Below are 22147 nucleotides of genomic sequence, written 5' to 3' on the forward strand. Positions count from 1 at the left end.
AGTGTACTTCCAGGCCACCCTGCGATCTGTCAAATTTTCAGCACCAGTGAAAGCACGTGACTGAAGGCACAGGGAGCGGAGTCCCAGGAGGGGCGTGTCTGAGCGCGGCTACTCCAATGACGCTGGAGGAAAGTTGGAGAGGGCGGGTCCAGAAGGGCAGCGTTCTATTTAGGTGCGTGCGTAAAATACCTACTGTATCAGACTGTTAGCGGTCCGCTTCAGGGCGCAGCTCTGCTGGAGAACAACAATCTCCCGGGCAGGAGTCACACCTGTCTCCTCTCTTCCTACCGCATATATCTCTATATATGTCTTTTCTTCTTCATCTTCCTGACATTTTTGCACGATATTACGTGGAGCAAAAAAGGAGTTAAACGAGGACGACGAAAAACGACCTTCTCTAACTTCTGCAATCATGATGTCCATGAACAGCAAGCAGCCTTTTAGTATGCATCCGATCCTGCACGAGCCGAAGTACACACCTCTCCACTCCAGCTCGGAGGCTATTCGGCGGGCATGTCTGCCCACGCCCTCAGTGAGTACCAGCTTTTGTTGTTGTTGTTGTTGTTGTTGTTTTTTCAGGCTACCGACTAGTGATCTTAGAGACTAGACTAGAGACTTTGCTAAAAACGCACATTAATTAAATAATTAACTGGACAAATTAACTATTTTCTGATCTTGTTTTTGCTTGTTTCGCTTTTGCGCAATTTGCGCTTTAAAATAAAAAAAAAAGTACTGTAAAAAGTACTGTAAAAAGTACTGTATTTCTTTGCACTATGTTTTTACTTTTCCTTAAAAGAACTAAGAACGCAGCCACACTTAAGACTGTCCAGTTAAACCCTACTTTAATACATACATATAATCAGACTCGCTGCCTCGTGCGCTAATGCTGACCTCTTGTGTTTTTTGCGCTCTCTCTCTCTCACTCGCACCCGCAGTTGCAGGGCAACATCTTCGCCGGCTTCGACGAGACGCTGCTCCAGAGGGCCGAGGCTCTGGCCGCGGTGGACATCGTGGCGCAGAAAAGTCACCCGTTCAAGCCGGACGCCACCTACCACACCATGACCACCATGACCAGCATGACATGCACGCCCACGTCGTCTTCGGCGCATCTTCATCACCCGTCCGTGCTCACGTCGCACCACCATCATCACCATCACCACCACCCGCACCACCAGGCCGCGCAGGGCCTGGAGGGTGACCTGCTCGAGCACCTGACGCCCGCCATCTCCCTGGGCGCCATGCCCACCGCCGACGTGGGCACGGGCCACTCACACATGGCAGCGGCCATCAACCACATGCAGCCGCACCACCCGCAGAGCATGAGCATGCACCCGCACGCCCTGGGCTCGCACGCGCTCGGCGGAGCAGGCGGCGGAGGAGGAGGCGGCGGCGCGCCGGACTCGGAGCCAGACCCGCGCGAGCTCGAGTCGTTCGCCGAGCGCTTCAAGCAGCGGCGGATTAAGCTCGGCGTGACACAAGCGGACGTGGGCGCGGCGCTGGCCAACCTCAAGATCCCGGGCGTGGGCTGCCTGAGCCAGAGCACCATCTGCCGCTTCGAGTCGCTCACGCTCTCGCACAACAACATGGTAGCGCTCAAACCCATCCTGGAGGCCTGGCTGGAGGAGGCGGAGCGCGCGCAGCGCGAGAAGATGACCAAGCCGGAGATCTTCAATGGCGCCGACAAAAAGAGGAAGCGCACGTCCATCGCGGCGCCCGAGAAGCGCTCGCTGGAGGCTTACTTCGCCGTGCAGCCGCGGCCCTCGTCCGAGAAGATCGCCGCCATCGCCGAAAAGCTGGACCTGAAAAAGAACGTGGTGCGCGTGTGGTTCTGCAACCAGAGGCAAAAGCAGAAACGGATGAAGTTCTCGGCGACGCACTAGAGGGCCATTTTTCTACTGTTGTTCTTCAGGGTGGGTGGACGGGTTGGTGGGTGGTGGGGGGTGGCTGGAGTGTCCCAGAGACTGGAAACAGCACAAACTTCAGCCTGAGAAGAGAAACAAAACAAACCAATAAGAAGACACTCGATGCTCTCAGACGTGAGTGAGAGAAAATCACAAACTAGTGGCAATGAATTATTGTACAAAAGGGAAATAGAATAATAACGATTATTCTCTTAAATAACTCTTTTATATTCATTCGTGTACATACCTGTGAATACGCTGCACCTCTGTGAAGAGCGCGTCATCGTTTTTCTTTTTCGTTTTTATTTTCTCTTTTTTTTCGAGCAAAGAAAAAAAAGAAACAAAAAAAAAGAGTCAGAAACTTTAATGTTGTTCGATGTGATCCAGAAGAAGAAGAAGAAGGGTGCGAGAGGAGAGAGAGAGAGAGAGAGGAGGGACTGCTGTAACCCATTGCATGGTTGACTAGGGCGTTCAGTGTGCTTTTAAAACTCCCCAACATGTTTGAATGCATTGCAATAAGAGAGAACACGCACAGGCACGTACACACACACACCGTCTCACACACACTCTCTCACACACACACGAAAATAGGCTACCAGTCTGTGTCTACCTCATGACCCTCGTTCTGACACATACCCTCATGATCATTTTGGAAGTATAGGGCGAAAAAAAACAGACTAGTGTTTAAAACCGTTTTTTCTGTTCACACCTGGTTTTGGTTAAATTAGATAGATCTTGTGCTCATGTCTCAGCTATTATCACTGCAACGATGCTTTGACAATCAAATGATTAGATTAAAAACGATGTAAAGGCCCCTCTATGTCTCCACCGAAACTGCTATCTGCTGTCTTTATTATTATTATTATTATTATTATTATTATTATTATTATTGCTGGGCCTGTGGACGGGAACATTGGTTAGCTTACACCGCATTCTCAGATGTCCATTGCACTTTGTAGATAACTGTTGAGATACCAGTCTTTGACTTATTTATATTTCTAATGATTTTTTTTTGTTTCTTATTTATTTATTTGACATTAATTTATTTGGAAATCCGCGTATTTTTTCATTTGTGAAAGTGTGCTTAAATGTGTCTGTGTAAGCGACAGAAATTCAAATAAACCATGCACGTTTTACCTCACTGCCTGCAAAAGAGTGTTTCTTCAATTTTGAACGGTAATTCTAGTTCTATTTTAATTATATTCTTTACTTTTACATTTTTATTTTAGTCGTCATTTAATTCTGCTTTTATCGTAATTGCAGTCTCATATTAATTTGCATTGTAATTCGAATTCATTACTTTTGTATCGCTATTCCGAATCTTATGGTAACTCCAATTTTATTTGAATTATAATCTTCAAAAAAATCTTATTCGAATAGGCTAACAGTTACTTATTTCTATAAACGTGTACATTTCCTTTTGTGATGGGAAAAGGGGGAGGCAAATTCGTTATTTATTTATTTATTATTATCATTATTATTGTTGTTGTTGTTGTTGTTGTTGTTGTTGTTACTTTCTGTTTACATTATTTTTGCTGTTGTTTCATTGTTGTCGATATTGTTGACATTAGTTTTTATTTGTCCTATTGTTTAAGTTATTCGTATTATTTTATTCTTATATTAAATGATTATAGTATTATTTTATTGTTGTTATTACTGAGACACACATCAGTTCAGAGCATGCACATCACCTTTCTGAGAGTCTTTTATTGATTGATTTTCCTTCTTTTATTATAATCGCAATCATCAGAGGGGCAAACTCATTATTTCGGTCTGTTATCAGATTAGAGATCGCAGTGAAACGGCGAACAGATAAACCTGTCCAGTCGCGTGCTTTCTCACCTTTATTTCTTCATTTCTATCATTTTTAACACTCGGCTCGTTTATCACCTTAGACCACAATAACACAACATTAATAAAAATAAATTAATTAATAAAATAAAACTAACTGCATTGAACTAAATTAAACTACATTAAATAAATGACATTGCCCGCGCGAGGTGAGTAAAGGCTGACCCGGCTGTGCGGCTCAGAGTGACTGTTTCAGACGGAGGGTGTCCGGAGCTCGCGGGTGTGCAGCAGGTGGTTTCAGTCTGTAAAATCAGTTATTAATGAATAATAAATATGAACGGTTATGATAGTATTGATTTTTGTGTGTGTGTTTGTTAAGATGATGATATCCTCTCCCTGAATGATGTTCTACAACAAACTGAGGAACACAGTTTCAATTCGCAGACAATGACCATGACAGCAGTAGCCGCTCTGACAAAAATAAAATACAACATTAGTTTAATGCTTTATTTTATTTATTATTTTGCATATATTAATATAACATATACAATTATTATTATTATTATTATTATTATTATTGCTGGGCCTGTGGACCGGAACATTGACCTGCTTACACCAGGTTCTCAGATGTTCATTGCACAACCAGTAAGGCGTATTTATATTTCTACTTAGAATATATATATATTGTTTATTATTATTGCTATTACTGTTATTATTAGTAGTATTATTATTATTCCTTATTAATAATATAATAATAATAATAATAATAATAATAATAATAATAATAATAATAATATGGTGCTATAATTACAACCCTGCTGTTTGTTGTTTATCTTTTAATGTTTGTATTTCATTCACCTGAATCTCAGTCAGGTTTGACATGAGCTGATTGGCTTTCTACCATCAGAAATCAGCAGAGGAAATAACGATCTTCTCCTCCTGTGTACCAAGACCAGCGAGGAGAGCTGAACTGGTCATCAGAGTGGACAATGAAGGCTGCAGGTCCATGTGCTGTCCTGCCTCCAGCGACTAAAACCATAAACACAAACATACACAAGTTAGACTGATGTGAAACCAATCCAACACACTAACGGGGGAGCGCAGGTGATTTTACACTATATTCTATTCTATTCTATTCTATTCTATTCTATTCTATTCTATTCTATTTTATTCTATTATTTGTTATTTAATATTAATATTGTGAGATGTGATCTAATAGAAGACGCGCTGACGTTTAGCTGGAACAGCATAGAGTAGCGGAAGCACACAGTAACACACACACACAGTCCCAGTAACACACACACAGTCCCAGTAAAACTCATACACAGTCCCAGAAATACTCACACACCCAACAAGAAACACACACATAGTCCCAGTAACACTCACACACAGTCCAAGTAACACACACACACACACACACACACACGCATACAGTCCCAGCACAGCCACGCTTTAATTGTTTCACTTCAATAATTCACACACGGAGGACCTGCTGCCTCCTTTGTGTTTTCCTGTTGGCTCTGAACAAGACAGCTGTTACGCAAATCACACACTCGATCAGCAGCACGCAGCTTCCACTGCTCCGCAAACACTCCTCAGAGAGACACAATCACACAATAAAACACAAATAAATAAGCAAATAAACACACACACACACACACACAGCCCGGCGTGGAGAGGCAGACAGCAGAGTGGGGCTGAGGAACGTGAGGCTGAACCTGAGTCTGAGCAGTAAATCAGAGAAGTTCAGAGAGGAGAACAAGAACTGCTTTGTGGAGAGGAGCTCAGTTCATAATGGACGACATATGCCGAGCATCCATTAAACTGGCACTCAGCGCGGACCTCCGATTACTCAGAGACGGAGAAAAGAGAGAGAGAGAGAGACATCCAGAGATAGAGAGAGAGAGAGCAACTAAATGGCAAAATGGCAAATCTACACCATATACGACGCGACTCCCATTTGAATATTTACAATATTATTCATTTAATTTTTTCTCATGTGTGAAAGCGTTTTTGGGGTTTTTTTTTTTGGGGGGGGGCGCTTACTTGGTCATTTTATTTTACAAAATGCACGTGGAAGGAGAGGTCCGATAAGCGCGCGGGTGTGTGAGAGAGAGTAAATATGAGCGTATTATTATATATATAATTTTGCTTTTAGCTTTCCTTTCCTCCCTTCGCGCTTCTTTCCGACTTTGTGTGTGTTTTGCCATGAAGCGGAAAGCGCATTTTCATAAATAGACCTTGGCCAAGCGCTGCGGATGAAATTTTAATGAAGCGCGAGTCTTGAGTGCAGCTCGACTCGGGGGCCTTGGAGGAGCAGCAGCAGCGCTCTCTCTCTCTCTCTCTCTCTCTCTCTTCCTCTCTCTCTTTCTAAACCCAGCGTAGCTCGACCGGACGGCCTCGTCCCCATCCTACTAGAAGGGACCTCCAAGTTTTTGGATCTCACTTTATTGCGTGTCTAGTTTTTTTTTTTAACGTGTCTTCCGCCGTTTTTTGTAGCTTCTGCATGACGTGCGTGCGCGCGCACGCGCCTGCATGTGGACGAACCTGTGTGGCCGCGGGGTCAGATCCCCACCCCTGGCATTGGAAGTTTTTCAAATCCGGACAATGCAATATTTATTAAGCGTGTTCATTTAGTATAAACCTCACACACACACACAAACACACACCTCACAACAAAATCGCAAGGAGCTTGCATGAAGCACGAGCAACGGGTCCCCTGTTGCAGATGGTTTGTAAATAGAGCCACGTGGTTTTATGGAAATGCGCGTAGAAAAGACGCACGCGCTTAAAAAAAAAAAAAGAGCAACAGCGAGCAGCGATGAAGGTGAGAGGGAGTGGAAGTCAAATTGATACTGACAAGGTGAACAGGGGAAGTCTCTCTGCAGCGTTTGCTGCCGTCTGGTTTGAAGCAAGAGTGGATAAAACAAACAAATGCTGCATAATTTGGTGTCTCTGGAGCGCGCCGAAGGGACATGGGGGTGGGGGGGGGGTGGGCATGCATATTGGGCTGTAATTAAAAACATGGTGAGGTAATTAGGAACCTTGTAGACTTCATCAGAGTCTAATGAACGATATGAACGAGCGAGGGGCTTCATTAGCCGCGTGATGTGATGTGAAAGAACATTTGACAACGTCAAACGTCACGCGTTTCAACCCAGTTCACTACTGTCCGGTTTGGAGTGACGATTTCTATGAATACCTCCGAGGTGTTCGCGTGAATAATCAGCGTCAGTTTGCGGCGCAATCGGTTTGCAATTATTCTCCAAAACAAAGCTATAGATTGGAAAAGCTGGAACGCTCCAGAGACATATTATATCCTTCCCCTGGGTGAAGAACGACACACGAGCCTCTTGTAAATGTTTGATGGATTTGGGCGAGTAAGGCGAACATTCATCAAATATTGTAGAGAGTGCCATGTTTTCTTCAAGCCCGAATGGACTTGGATCATTTCTGTCACCCACAACCAAAAAAACGCCTCCATTCCTTCACAATTATTTATTTACTTTTTTTAACACAGGAGTCTAAACAGCTCGTTAAATTCTTTGAAAGACAGATACACTGAAAACTGCGTGGTTTCAGTTTAGACCAGTTTAGACCAGCCCCTGAATCGCAAACACGGTGGTCGTCCCAACACGGAGGAAGAAACTTTCCCCCTACACACGCGGGTAGGCCTCGGCATTTCCCATTTTGCCCACACGCTCAGTGACCCGTGATGTAGACTTTCTAGAGGTTACGCTTACATTCCAGCACCCTCCACCCCACCCACCCCACTCTAACCCCCCCACGCACATATATACACCATCACGAGGTGCTGAAGAGTTAAGGCCTGAGAAGCATGATTTTTTAATGACGATGGATTCAAAGCTCCTCGGGTGCAGGATGTTTCCCCACACCGGAGAAGAGACTCGCTGCGGAGCGGTTAGCTGGAGGAAAGCAGGGATCGAGAGAGCAGAGGGGAAACAGGAGCGCGAGACGACACAGGAAAAAATAGGGAAAACAGTCAGTGTTAATGAGTTTGGATGACAGATGGAGGCCCACTATAAGAGAGAGAGAGAGAGAGAGAGAGAGAGAGAGAGAGAGAGAGAGATCTTTATATGGTCTTAGAAATACGTACATAAGAATAAGCGGCAATACCGCTGAATATTCGTTACATACAAATGAGATCCATAATAAAAACATAACATATAATTATATATAAAATAAGTCAATTCTCAATTTTAAATTCTAGACAGAAAATATGGCTAATGTTTTTTACAGTACAGTGTAGCAATGCTTTCGTATCAGCACGGCGAGTAAATTCTGAATCTATCCGAATAGTATGCAAAGAGATGCAGAGTTCAGCACCATGGACAGTTCCCTTTCAGCTCAGGGCCGTTAGAAGGGTCTTAATTCACACGGTTATCACCTGGAGGGTCCTTTTAAGAGGGAACACGCGCCACCAAACAGTCAGAGTTTCTACTTACTGGATTGACATGCCCACAAAGCAACAAGGAAAAATACAAACAGTCGCTTGCTGTGTTTTAAAATGGTTTGAACAAACATAAAATCTGCATAGACACAACTAGCAAACGATTTTTCGAATGTGTACCTTTATATATTATATATTTATATATATTTAATAATGAGCAGTGAACCTTTATTTCAATTCAACTATTCCTCCTCTATCTGAATGTAATTTAGTTATATAGAGTCAGTTGACGACTGAAACTAATTATTCATATTATAGCTCTCCTTTAATGGTTTAGTCTTGCTGATTCTGACGTTTTCCCCCCAGCCTTGGCATCTTAAATCAGGCAGAAGAAGGATTAAACTCTATATAAGCACCCACCAGTCGATCAAATATTTCCTCTCCCAGTTTAACTCCAAACAGGCGAATGATAATCAGTCGTTCGCGTTTATATTTAAGGAATATGTTCAAAGAAATGCGTATAAGCTTCCAGCCATGTCCCATACATAATTTATTTTAGACTGACAAGATACCCTAGCGCGGTCCGATACAGCATAAAACCCCGTTTACAGCCGGACACCGGCTAAATATATTCGTTTAGCAGAGGTACAAATTTAATGAAATCAAATACGTTGACGACGATCATTTATAGGGATGCGCTTCAGAAACTATTGAACACACTGTACACGGTTCGCGTTTGAACGCGGTTTAACTTCGAAAACGGAGAGTGGAGGAAGGCAACACGTTAGGCTTCTTAACAACATCCGACTTCAAGTGCTAGAAATAATAATCACCAGCGTTCTCACTGCGCTTTACTCAACTGAATATTCTCCTAAACTGATGTGGCGACAGCCCAGCTTGCATATAAAAGTCTTTAAGGAAATCTTCACAATGTCTGCTTCAGCTGAACCGAAGTAAAGGTGAGATCTTTGGTGGAGGACTGCTTTCCCCACACCAACACACGCGTGTGCCCTACTTTTCAGCACCGCTTGCCCGCAGAGAGGACCCTGTCCGCCTTCTCTTGGCTGCACAACCGCACTATTTTCTTGTATAGGCCATGAATAATGCAGGGCTCGGACGGCCAGCGAATTTCCAGTTAAACACCAATTTGCTTAACCAGTGTTTCCAACCTCCGCCAGCTCCACTCAGCGCAGCGAAGGGGAGCTGCACAGGACGGGTGCGCGCAATTAAAAAAAAAAAAAAACGCGGAACAGGGTCAAGAGAAGAAAGCGCACAGGAGGAAATCGCATGGTAAAAACACAGCCGGTGCAGAGGTCCAAACGCCGGCAGCAGAAATGTTTTGTACGGTGTAGAAGCGCCAACGAACAACAAGGACCTTCTGAGGATTGGGTTTAATATGGATATACATGAATGCGACCAGTACTTTGCTTATTTACATAACCTGACGTGTTAGTCTACCCAGATGTAAAGAGGATTTGGCGCAGGGAATTTGCGCAAAGCTGCGTTTTGGATTTTAGATTTTTTTTAATTTTAATATATTTTATTTTTTTAAATAGCAGAAAGAGTTTTGGATTTGTTGTCTTTTCAGTTTGTTTTAATTGGTGTGAGTTCACGTGGAGAGGAGGGTCGAGTATGACCTATTATGAGTATGATCTATTATGAGTAAAAATAGAGCGCACATCATTATTTAAATCAAAAAGCAGGGAAAATACCAAATCAGTAAAACAGCAGTCAAATAAATAAATAAATGCAGACATGTCAATATCTAATTATGCCACGCAATCATATTCGTGTTATAGAAACCGCCTGGGCTGAACTTTTCCTATCTGTCCCGGGTCGACTGGCCCTAAACGCTGCGGGAATCATATATAAGAGTAAACACAGCCCTGTCGTCCCTCACCAATTGTTATTCATAGAACGGATAAATATTTCATATCTTCTAAGGATACCTTTTGTTAACAGAATTACCCAACAAGCACCACGCAATAAATTCGATTTCTGCTGGTGGTGTTGCGGGGCGCTGGGTGGGCCCGGAATGGCTCCTATACGACAGGCAGTTCATAATGAAGGGGCAGGGCGCTGGGGTATGCTCTGGCCTTGCTGATGCTGATCTCGGAGCCTCTTAATCCTCTGGAAAAAAAAAGGAAAACGGGTTGATGTGAGGGAGAGCGATGCTTACCAATAGACCCAGACTCTCCTTCCCAGTCTTCACTCAAGGCCATTAATAATGGATTGATAAGCTAATAAGTAGGTAAACAGTGGGGTATATTAATGAGGATTTCAAGCTCCCTGTAATTACTCCATTTCTGACCGCGGTCAGCGAGGGAATGAGGAGCAAATCAGGACAGATGGGAGTACCTATGGTTAATCAAGAGCTAATCTAAGTAGGTTTGATAGGAGATACAGGTCTAGTCAACTGTAAAATAATAATCAAGAAGAGTAGAACTACTACTACAGTAAAAGTACTACAGTACTACAGTAGAACTAAAACAGGGTACACTTAAGAATCGAGTTACACAACAGGGCAGAACAGTACAGCAGCATTACTCTACAGAGTAAAAAACAGGGTAGGACTACTACATTAGCATTAATCAACAGAGGTGAAAAAGGGCAGACCTAGTACAGTAGTTTTACTCTAAAGAGTAAAAAACAATAGACCTACTATAATAGTACAGAGTAAAAACAGAGTAGAACTACTAAGTAGTATAACTGTCTTTGTTTCAGTATGTTTGTGTGAACAGCCACTGGAGATTTACCCAGCGACCTGTTGAGGCCAGAGAGTGCGAAAGTCTGTTGGTTAGCCATGAAATTTTTATCACCTCGGTGCTTCTTTCCCCGCTTTTTTAGCCAGCGCTTACGGTGACTAACAAAAATCTTAAAATGCTTAAGCTGGTCACACCTCATTAATGTTTCGCATGGAATAAAGTATAATGGCCAAAACAGGCATAAATTTAGATCAAATCTTTTTTCTATATTAAACACCCACCCACTCTGAAGCGGAGTGGCGAGATCAGACCTGATGGTGAGAATTTAAATTCCCTGAGCAAGGTCAGTCACTCACCTCATTAATGGATGGTAAGGCACAGAGCAAGAGTCTTTTGATCTTCATCGACATAGAGTCAGTAAAAGAGCCCATTAAGCAGGCAAAGCTAAATAATAGCCCCAATTTCAAACGAATCATGACAAGCAGGAGAACATACTTTTTTTTTGCACCGACTTCGTTACCTCAGACAACTTAATTGCAAGTCGAGTTGGCCTATAATTTACTGGTAGTCAAAAGAAGTGTGTTGTAGGTTCTTCTCAGGTTTTGATGACCAGCTCGTTTTCCTAAAATAATCCAAATTAACTGGTTTCCACGTTCTTCACTGCCACACCTTCTATAATGGTTGATTCTTCTCTACACGTTTCACAACACACTCCCACAAAGCTATCATCACCTGAGCTTCCTCACACCTCTCACACCTCTCACTCCATCAACTGAAATAATTAAGTATTTTCTTGAGGTTCTCCACCAAAAGCCAGAGGAGCTAGATGCTTTCAAACACATTCAAAACAGCTGCTAAACATCTGCTTGACTGTCACTTGAGTGTACAGTGCTGCAAAATGTAGATTTAGATTCTTAATAAAATTTTACATGCTCATTTAGAGAAGCTCCGAGACTGGAATTTCAGAGCAGTATACAAAACGCTCTTTTCTCCAGAAAAGAATGGCCAAATTAAAGCCAGAAGCGGTGCTGGTCACACTGCTTGAGCATCACTAAACCAAACGTTGAACCTCGCGTGTGGAGGCCGCGTATTATGCTGAATTTAATATTAATGGATTTTATAAGCTTGACACTAGCATATTCATGAGGACCTTCTAATGGATCCAAAGCAAAATTGAGTTAATGCCAAGTGACAGAATTGATAGACAGAAATCTGTCAACTCTGTTTCCCAATGGCTTATAATATCACAATGTGTTTGACACTGTTTTCACTGTATAGAAACGTCAGCAGATGAAACCTTAGGCAAATGATGTCAATGTAGCTGTTGATGCAAGTGTGTGGAGTAAAAATTGCGACTGTTTAAAGATGCAGTCCCTGGATTTGGGTAAGCAAATATAGAAATGTTGTTTATGCCATTTATTAAATTAATGAAGCACAAAGCAAAAATTTGCAGTCCTTTTTCAGCACTGAAAAAGGAATTTATACTAAATAAAGGTCTAAAGTAAATATAAAAAAAATTAAATGAGTCTAAATAAATAAAGACTAAATTAGACTTTAGAATGAACCAATGAACCAATATTTAATATTGAAATAATGGTTCTCATAGTAAAGTGTATGTGCATATACAGCTAGCAGCAAAGTGAGACAAATCCAGCAATAGTTATGTGATATAACATTGCAGGGGCTGTGTTTGAAGGAGAAAGAGCTCTATTATAACACAAGATTGAGCTGCAGGAGAGCTCACATCCTCTTTGATTATCAAAGGCCCTTGAGTGCACTAATGCACCTCTGTATTAGCATGTTTTCCTGGATGCCACAGGCTAGTGCTCTGCCATGCCTTTGACATGTCAGAACTCATAACAGTCAGAGTTACCCCTCCATATAAAATGTGTGTGTGTAAGAGAGTGAGCAAGTAAGAGAGTGAGAGGGAGATAGCTTCTGAACTGAAAAGTAAGAAGCAGCCAGGTCACTAACAGAGGCCTTCTAAACCTCATAAACAGTTTTTATATCATAATAATTGTGCCAGTGGAGAATCAGGAGCAGAATTGCCATAGAACAACTGACATTTTCTAAGGCATCTAATGATTTCTAATGATTTTGAATAGCTCAAACATGACACTGCAGCTTTGTGGTACTGTAGTATTAATGTAACATTTTGTCATGTGAACGAACGTAGTGATATTACATATTTCAAAACCAAGACAATGTGATACCATTGTTTGACTCCACATCATAAAAATTGTATCATGCAAAGCGCCTGTACTAAGAGCCAAGGAGAGGCGAGTCTCATTGCACAGAAATAAGGCAAAGAAAGGATAGATTTCCTCTTGCTTCATGACAGTATGCAAGATTTATATTTGCTGAGAATCAACTACATTTCTCAGTAAATATTTCAGGCCTCCTTGCTCAAGTGATCTTTTTAACAAAGTGCTCATGCTAAAGAACCTTCGCATTATCACAAAGGTTCTACACCAATTTCAGGGTTTGTTCCAAGGGCCTTTAAATTATGTAGGTGGTTCTTCACACTCGCATATTTCATTTAGGAAAACTGTTCTCTAAAGAACTATCCACTGAAAGTTTTTTTTTTTGGAATTAGAAGTGCTTCTAATGGCATTGCTCAGAGAACCCTTTTGGCATCTATATTTTTAGAGTGTATTTGCAGGCTCAGAGTACACTTTTATGCCATTATCTGAGAGCAGTTCCACCCTGTGTATGCAATCAGCAGATCTCTGCTGGAAGCATAATGCTTTTGTAGGACGAATCTCTTTTTGAGCATGGGCGAATCGGTGGAAAGAGTTGAACCTAACGAGCTAAAGAAGTATGAAGAACCAGCAGGCCTTAGATCAAATGGGTGGACGACGCAAGGGAGACGAGCGCATCTCTGGGCATACCAACCAGCCTTTGCTACTCTGTGCTACCTCTCAAGATGTCTCTAAGAAGAAACAATGCAGAAGAATGAGAAGAAGTGGATAAAGCTTCCAAAGGAATGCAAGCCACAAAAAGAGGCTTGCGAGTGAGCCATGGAGGATTCCAAAAAAAAGAGAGAGAGCAGAATAAAAATTCCCTTTACCTTTTCTCGTACTCCCACCCCCATTATTTCTCCTGTGTTACTTTCTTCTGAAATCACCCCGAGGCTAAGCACTCTCCTGGGTGGCTAGCCTGGAGCCAGCCTTGTTTTCACACACTGGTAATAATTTCACTGGCGGAGAATGAAGGCTTTTAAAAGATCGTCCCCCACAACCTCCCCCTTTTCTCAGCCAGGGTCTTTTTGGTGCATGTGCCTTGCAACATCTGAACTCCGTCTCTCCACATTCTGATCAGCCCTCGACTCGGCCCTTGCCTTCACAGTTCTCTCTGGCTCTCAGGCAAAGCCTCATCAGTCACCCTCCTCTACTCCCCAAGATGACCCTCTCAAGGCCTTCATCAGAACCAGAACCGCTGGATTGCTGTTCATCTACTTTGCCCACAAAAAGAAACTGCGAAAGCAAGACGGGGGGTGGTGGGGGGGTTGATCTTGGGTCTTCTGTGGATTCATGCATTTTATAAAGATACAGTGCAACCCGCTGTCCAATTTGAAGCTGCCGCCTTCCGTATGCAGTTTTATGCCTCCGCCTACACATCGAGTCTTCTCTCCTGACATGATTTTTTAATCTTGCCTTATCAGCCATCCGCTGCAATCTAGGCAGTGGGAGTTGGAGTTTGAGAGACTCGAGTGTTGTGTTCTGGGCTCAAGGCCAATGGCTAATATAGTGGAACAGTGGCTTGGCTGACTTCAGACAACTGTTTCCAAGAGAGGTTAACAAGTGATCAAACTTCTCATGTTTCTTATGCTCAAACATAAGTCCAATCCTAAGATTTTTTATGTGATAAAGGAAGATATAAGAAAGAAATCTTGTTACAAACTAGATCTCACCACCTCATGGAAATCTGCCAGCTTTCTTCAAGAGAGCGATAACAACCACTAACATTTTTGCTCAACGTGACTTAAATTAACCAACCCTGGAGAACTACTCTTTTTTGAAGACAGCAATCAAAATCCATTCCTATCAAAGGCAGTATTTTTTGACTGCTCAGAGCCACCCTCAGACCACAATATTCTCCAACATGGAAGTGAACACATAGCATAAGCTCAGTGCTCTTGTGAGTGTGAGGTGATCTCCAATGATTTCCAAACAGGATAATGCATGAATTAATTGATCCTGTATCTGAGGAGAAGCAGCAATGGGAACTGCTTTGTTCTATACTTCCACCAAAGTATTGATATAGTACATCCATACAAATGCCCACTGTCTCACTGTAATAGATCAAATTAACACTGTATGGATGAGCACTGCCTTTAGGCAGCTTCCTTTCCAGGTTTTGTTTTGATAAAATCCAATTTTCTCCATAAGGATCCAATGAGACTCAATAGGGACTCAACCGTCAACTCGCCTATACTATGAGATCTTGTGCTAACCAAACATTCTTCATTCATGCACAGTCTCAGGCCATAAAGGGGTGCATTTTATTCCTCTGCCTGCCTCAGTGCTACATGAGATTATAGACTGTTAAAGCCTGCTGTTCAGTGAAGGCTACAGCTCCACAGTTCATGGTGTCCCAAGTGGGATCAAATAAACCCCAGGACTGGCGACAAGTACTGGGGGATTGATCACTACTATGATGCGAAGTGGAGCGAACGATGTGTGTAACACAAATGTGTATTGATCTTGCTGGCTGCTCTGCGACACAGCCTAGATGCAGAAGCGGGTAGCCACCGCCGTCCTGCCACTGAAAGAAAGATCTTTTATTTAGCCGCTCCTGCAGTCAGCTCCTGCTCATGAATTATGCAGCGGCAGGCCCCTGTAACAAGCTCCAGCTCAACTCTACACCTTGTGTGTGGCTTAAAATATAGATAAAAGCTGAACAGTGAGCTACAAACGCCATGTTTTTTCTCTCCTCAGGACAGAAGAAAGTCAGTGAAGGAAGAGGTCCACGGCAATTAAGGGAGGCTGCTGCACAGTAGGTCTAGATCAGTTCTCTCCCCAGTGCACTCCCCAGCGCCAATACACTCACCGAATAAATCGAAACAAAATCAACAACAGAAGACTGTGTGCTGTTGTCTGATGCTGTTGATCAGATGATTGGACAAGTCTGTGATGTATTGCATTATGTAATGCTGCTCAGGTAAACCATTGTCCTTACAGTAAAGATTGCTGTACATACATGCTTATCATATCTGTATCAATGTGCAGACCTGCCACAATGAGAAGACTAGACTTATGCTTGCTGGCTCCTGAATGGCACTGGGGGATAGAGCTGCTGTCGAACCACCCATAATTTATATAAGATCAATGAATTCATATAAGTCAAACACTCTTAGCTTTATAGTGCGGACTGTGATATTAGGTTGCAAAACTCTTTATTATTTATGCATGTTTGATTAACCCATTAAACAATTCAAACTTTGTATATAAGCCCACACTTTATTACTAGCATTATTTACAACAGTTTCATGGACCCTAAACTAGAACCCTGTGGGACTCCACACAATCTGGCCAGTTAAACAGCCATATAATAGTTTTCACTCTAAGATTTTAAACCTAGGGTTTAAGGGGTTAGTCTGTGTTCACCTGCACAAGAGTCCAAAACTGCACTTCAGTGACTGGTGGAGGTACACTACTGATTTTTGAATGAAGCAAGAACTGAGGTGTTATTCAGAGGTTTATTTAGGAGAAGCTCCCGGCCTTGTGAACACGAGGATTCATGTTTTTGACACCTGCCGCTATGATCTCCTTCTCTTTGTGATCTGTTTATCTCTATCCCTTTCTGTCTCACCACTTGCCTCTAAGTGGGGGTGCTGGACAGTAACCAGCATCTAGATTTCCCAGACAAGGTGTAGCTGCACCTATCACCTGCAGGCTCCTCCTTACCTAATTGGAAAACCTAGAACTGAGAAGTGCACATAAGTGATAGAAATGCTGCCTGCTTTACTAGTGTTGTGCCGTGAGGATTCTGGCTACCGTTAGGGTGACGCTGACATGCCATAATTTACGGAGGAGGATCTGAAACTGGCCTCGGCAGAAGAATCCTTACACTCCTTCTCAAACTGCAGTGGGTTCTATGTAGGTTGCTGATGATTGTGAAGACATATCATAGATCAAGATATGTTGCTTTTCTCTTCTCCTCTCATCACCATTTTAACAGAGTTCTTAAATCCCAGTCCTGGAGAGCCACTGGCTAACAGAGTGTGGTGTTTTTCTATCTTCAAATATACATATGAACCTTGGTTCCTGCAGGAGCATGTCAAATAAAGCCCTGGTGCAATCAGCCAGGAAGATCTCTGAGTGCCAAGCACCACAGGTAGATCTGTTTCAACAAGGGATCTAAAGGACACGTCTTTAACAGATGTTCAGATCCCTTTCTCCGTTCTTATAATCTTCCAGCTCTCTCTTATTTTGTAGGGTCTAAAAGACTGTGCTTCCCAAAGTCTTGCCTGATCAGGAGATGGAACTTGAAGTGAAACATGAGGCAGTCAAATCAAGTCTGCTGCCTTGGAGTTGCTGGATATTGTGAAAGACACTGTTGCACTTGTGCCTGTCTTCATATCATACTTTACCCCCAGAGGGTATCTGTTTGCCGACACCTGGCCTGAAAACAGTGCAAGGTGCGTCTGAAATCACCAACAAGCCATCATGTGGTGACCCAGGAGATAGTATGCTGGTTGTTTCTTTTTCCCTAACTGTTGATCCTGCTTGTCACATCCTATGTAGGATGATGTGAAACAAGAACAACAGGACAGGTTCCATGTCCAGCCTGTGAGTAGTCCTGCACTGGCTTTAAAGGTCAACACCCCTGCTCAACCAAGAGGATTTACAGCAGAACGCTCACTTCAGCTTACTATTTCATTGCTTGATGGTTGAGAGGTTGAGCAGGGAGGCAAAGAGTGCAACCTGGCCTCCAAAGAGACTGATGATTTGACAGTATTTAAAGCTCTTCTAATTAGTACCTGTGGAACGACGATATGAAATGTTCATCAAAACAGCACTCAAACACTGACTGACAGACTAAGAGCTAAAATGCCGACAGGTGAACTTCATAATAATGTGCGTTCTTCAAATATAAGCACTAGGCAATTCTCCAGCATTACAAATTGACACAGTTGTACTATATGTGTATGAAAGCAAAGATCTACCTTTCCATTCAGTACTTGTTATATAAGCAAATCTTCCAGTCAGTGTTTAGAAAGTATTTTAAGATCTGCGAGGGACACCAGTGTCCTGTACATTTTACCCAGTTAAAAAATATGGTCAGGTAAAAATTATTTTTTTAACCACAGAATATGTCTGTTGGAAAATAAATGTGACCCAAATAAAGTAAGTGAGTATTTTCTCTACACCGATCACTCCAATCAACTCTGGACTTCCTTTTTTCCATAAATGAATCACATAATGAACTCGAAAGATAAATAATACATTGCCAAGCAGTGAATTCACACAGATCTGATGGTGGTTCACTAATTTATTGATCACCCTGTGTGCAATAACAGAGAGGGTTAAACGTCAATCAGACAATATTAGTCCCTTACATGAACATCAGAGCAAGGCATTAATTTCTTAAGGAAAGAATTTGCATGATATTTGATCACATAACTGAACGTTTCATCAAGAGCACATGGTTATTTTGGAATAGACCAACTTACTGCTGGGCTTCCTAAAAATGAATAAAATAACATGGTTATTCATTAAATCATTCCGTGATTTCACAGAATTGACATGATACTAGGTTTTTAATTGATTTTCTGTCAGTGATGTGTAAAAAATGTATTTGACACTCAGCATTACCTTATAGATACGATGCTGTGAATCTGCCTTCTCAACAAAATGATCAAAATTAATCCTTTTGTGTCTTGATTGCCTTGCGAGAAGGGGGAGCAGATCTTTTGAATGAATACAACTGTACCTTTTGATGAATACTATCACGAGAGACTGCTGCAATTCTGGCAACAATTGCAGATCACTTTGCTTGTACTAGAGGCCACAGCAAGCAATTCTTTTATGAGCAAAGACTGTCAATCTGAATTCCAGAGCAGCAAAACACATTTTTAAAAAAAGATGCCACAAAAACTCCCTTTGTTTGACATTTTATGGCACAGTCTACATTCAAAAAGAAGAGCTTGTTGGGGAAACATCTTGTGCACACTCTCAGATCTGCAAAAAGAATTATGAATACATCACCATCTTTAAAGTACTTTTTCTCACTCCAGTCTGTCCATCTCTGACTGACACTGATGATGAAATGCATAGCCATTTCTTCTGCCTGCAGGCCTGAGTTTCACATCTGATTACGGCAAGTGAGTGCCAGCAGTCTCGAGCTGCTCTGCCCCTCGGAGATGCTGAACCAAGCCCCCTTTTTCAGCATGACAGAGGAACTCTGGGGAGAAGCTGCCTAACGTACGCTGTTCTGGGATCAGAAACGCCAACTTTAGATCTGACTTGACTGTGCGCCTGCAATAAGTGCAGGTTTGGCAGCGTCCTGCAACATGAAAAGTGTTTTTCTGCTTCGTGGCTCAGTGGGGAGTGGTCCAGATGTGGAGCTACAGCACGGGGAGGCTGACCCTAGACCAATCTGTCACTGCGACTGTGGAGTGCCTAAGTGAGCTCAAAAGGGCAAGGCCTAGAGTCCCTCCCCGTGGGCTCAGCAGACAGCTGTGATGGACAGAATCCATTAGTCGGGGGCCATCTAGATAAAGAGCATTGATGGGGCAGGAGGGTGTCACAAACAAGCACTTCTGCTGCACTTTCTGATTGTATGCATGAATTTAGCACAATAGTTTGCTTCCTTTCTCAGACTATACCTCTATACTTCACTAACAAGGTACTTCACCCTCAGCTCTTTCTCAATACGTTGTCCATAAAGATGTACCTTCTCAACACCACCACCGCCTCTTGCCCACACGTAGCTCTCACAAAGAAAAAAAAACACATTCTCTGACCACCCAGCACGCTGTGGTCTAGAGTGGAGGCACGGTCGACTCCGTCACCTGCAGCAACACTACTTGCGCTGAATTATTAATCCCTAATATCATTATGTAGTCACTACTTGTCATAACAATCTAGGCGGGCAGAGAGAAACTCAATCTGCTGCAGCCCGCACAGACAATGCCTATTAATTATTGATATGGACTAATTGGCTACAGGATTTGTGGGGCACAGTTACTTTTGTTCTTCTCACTGCCTGCGCTGCTCCTTCAAGAAACAATATTATCAGAGGCCAACCTCCCCCTCGGCCCCATGTCAGAGAATTAGCAGCCGTGTTGGCCCTCTCCCTCTCTCTACCCCCCCACCCCCACCCCCACGCTCTTCCTGAGGATTTACGTTTACATTTTTTCAGACTTCTGCTTCTTAGTAGGTGCACCAGCCTGACACTTGATGCTGGATAATTAATGCAAGCCAAGGTGCTAATTGTACAGCCCAACTCACTATGCTAACTACCAGCTCCATTAGCATGTTGAGGTTTCGGAACAGTCCTTGTCTTTTTAAGCAGTAGACTGGGGGTTCGATGTGTGGTAGGATTGATACTATACAATACTATGTTACTTTAAGACTTGTCCAAATTTGGTTCTTTTATAATACGAATAACAAAAAAAAAATGGATGAACTTTTGACTGTGCATCTCCTGCATTCCTGGAATTGAACTTTTAGAACTGATATCGATATTTCTGGTTCTTGCAGTATGGCATACTTGCTCCTGTATCTAACAAGCTTTGAATTGAGAATAAGGGGACATAAGGGGGCATGAAACAATTCTGCACTGGACAGCAATGTTCTTATTTAAGAGGCAAATGCATTTCAGTATCACAATGTCACAAGTGTGAAGAGGTCAATGCTACACTAACCTTTTCTGTGAACTGGGAAATTAATTACTGTAGAGACCAAAACAGATTAATTTTTTTTATCTGGCTTGCCCAATACCTTCCTCACACCCCTAGTTCCGTCATCTTCATCTTCAAAGGCTTCAGATATTGACCTTTCAGCTCTCTTCACCAGGAAAATCAAGTATTCCACACAATGCTTCCTTTCCTCAACATGGAATTCACAGTAGAACCAGACATGAGCAGCCTCACTAACCAAGACACCCAAACCAAGTGGGAGTCACTCTGAGGTCTTGGACAGAGGTTTGGGAGCATGCAAACAGTGTGTCTGTTTGTGCCGGACAGCGAGAGATTTATGGTTAGGATAAATACAGCATACAAAGACAGTCTGATGACCCTGTTGCGTTGCCACTTCACTTAAAGGGCTGCATCGTTGGCCTGCCCTGTATTTGAGTGCTATCCATTTTGCATAACACAGAAGCCCACATGACACCACTATTTACTCACTGGCTTGACAGTGATGTCAGATTAAGTCAAAGTTAAGAGTGTGTGTCTGACGCACTGTAGGCAGTCACCGGAGGATCAAAGCATGCCCGCTGAGTGACTGTCATCCGGAAGGCCTCAGCCGCTGTAGCTCCACAAGAAAGCAGATCCACAGCACCCAGCGCATAGGACACGGCAATGACTCACTGAAAATGTCAGGTTAAAGCAGTCTTCTTCCTCCAAGTGAAAGATCATAATGTGGTGAAAAAAAAAGCTAGCTCATCTTTGGCTTCTAACATTTACAATATTTAAACATTGTTGGCAAAATGAGACTGCCTGAATTTTTAATGAATCGAGTCTTTTTGAAAAATTAAAGCTTTGTACAATGGTATCATAGCCCGAGACTTCAGCTCTCATCTCGTCAATTCTTTCCTTTACAACTTCAGTTTGAACTGATCTGCTTGCGGGATGAACCAGACAAAATAATCAAAAGAGGACTAAACCACCAAAATCACAGCATGAATGCAAAAAAAAAATTTCATATAAACAATAGATTTCCAGATTGTCACTAATAAGGATTGGGATCCTTTATTTTGAACTCCAACATGACAAAGAACCAAACTTCAGTATTAATAGAATTGTTTTACTTTTCAAAAAGTATCAAAAGTCATTTTTAATACTGCAATTGGGCTGTTTTAAGCAATATATGTCAGACCTGTCACACAAAAACATCATATCTCCGGAATGCAGACTTCTTAACTTTTAATGGAATTCTTAACTTTCATTTCTGAGTGTTTTTATATCGGCCCATTCATCATTTTCAATTTTGACACAATGTAATGAAGAAATAGCAGATTCACTATATATGAAAAAACAAAAAAAAACAAAAAACAAAAAGCCAAATATGTTGATCCATTTTTGTGCAAGAGAGACCTTGCACATACTGTGCATCAATAATTGCTGTCCAATAAAAAAAAACATATATCTCCAAAATGGTGACTTGGGA

General features: G+C 42.3%; 1 protein-coding gene across 1 annotated transcript; it reads left to right on the top strand.

The window, feature by feature from the left end:
* The first annotated feature begins 412 nt into the window (after positions 1–412).
* Positions 413–1880, top strand: pou4f4 (POU class 4 homeobox 4). Its single transcript, XM_072662165.1, has 2 exons — positions 413–532; positions 936–1880. Exons 1-2 carry the CDS (start codon positions 413–415, stop codon positions 1878–1880), a joined length of 1065 nt encoding a protein of 354 aa, XP_072518266.1.
* Positions 1881–22147: the final 20267 nt, after the last annotated feature.

Source organism: Salminus brasiliensis, chromosome 18 (genome assembly GCF_030463535.1).
Source record: "Salminus brasiliensis chromosome 18, fSalBra1.hap2, whole genome shotgun sequence".
NCBI classification, from domain to species: Eukaryota; Metazoa; Chordata; class Actinopteri; order Characiformes; family Bryconidae; genus Salminus; species Salminus brasiliensis.

Excerpts from the sequence above, each read along its gene's own strand:
- pou4f4 (XM_072662165.1), top strand. The coding sequence starts at position 413 with ATGATGTCCATGAACAGCAAGCAGCCTTTTAGTATGCATCCGATCCTG. Across the intron at positions 533-935 it reads CATGTCTGCCCACGCCCTCA|TTGCAGGGCAACATCTTCGC; the intron begins GTGAGTACCAGC and ends TCGCACCCGCAG.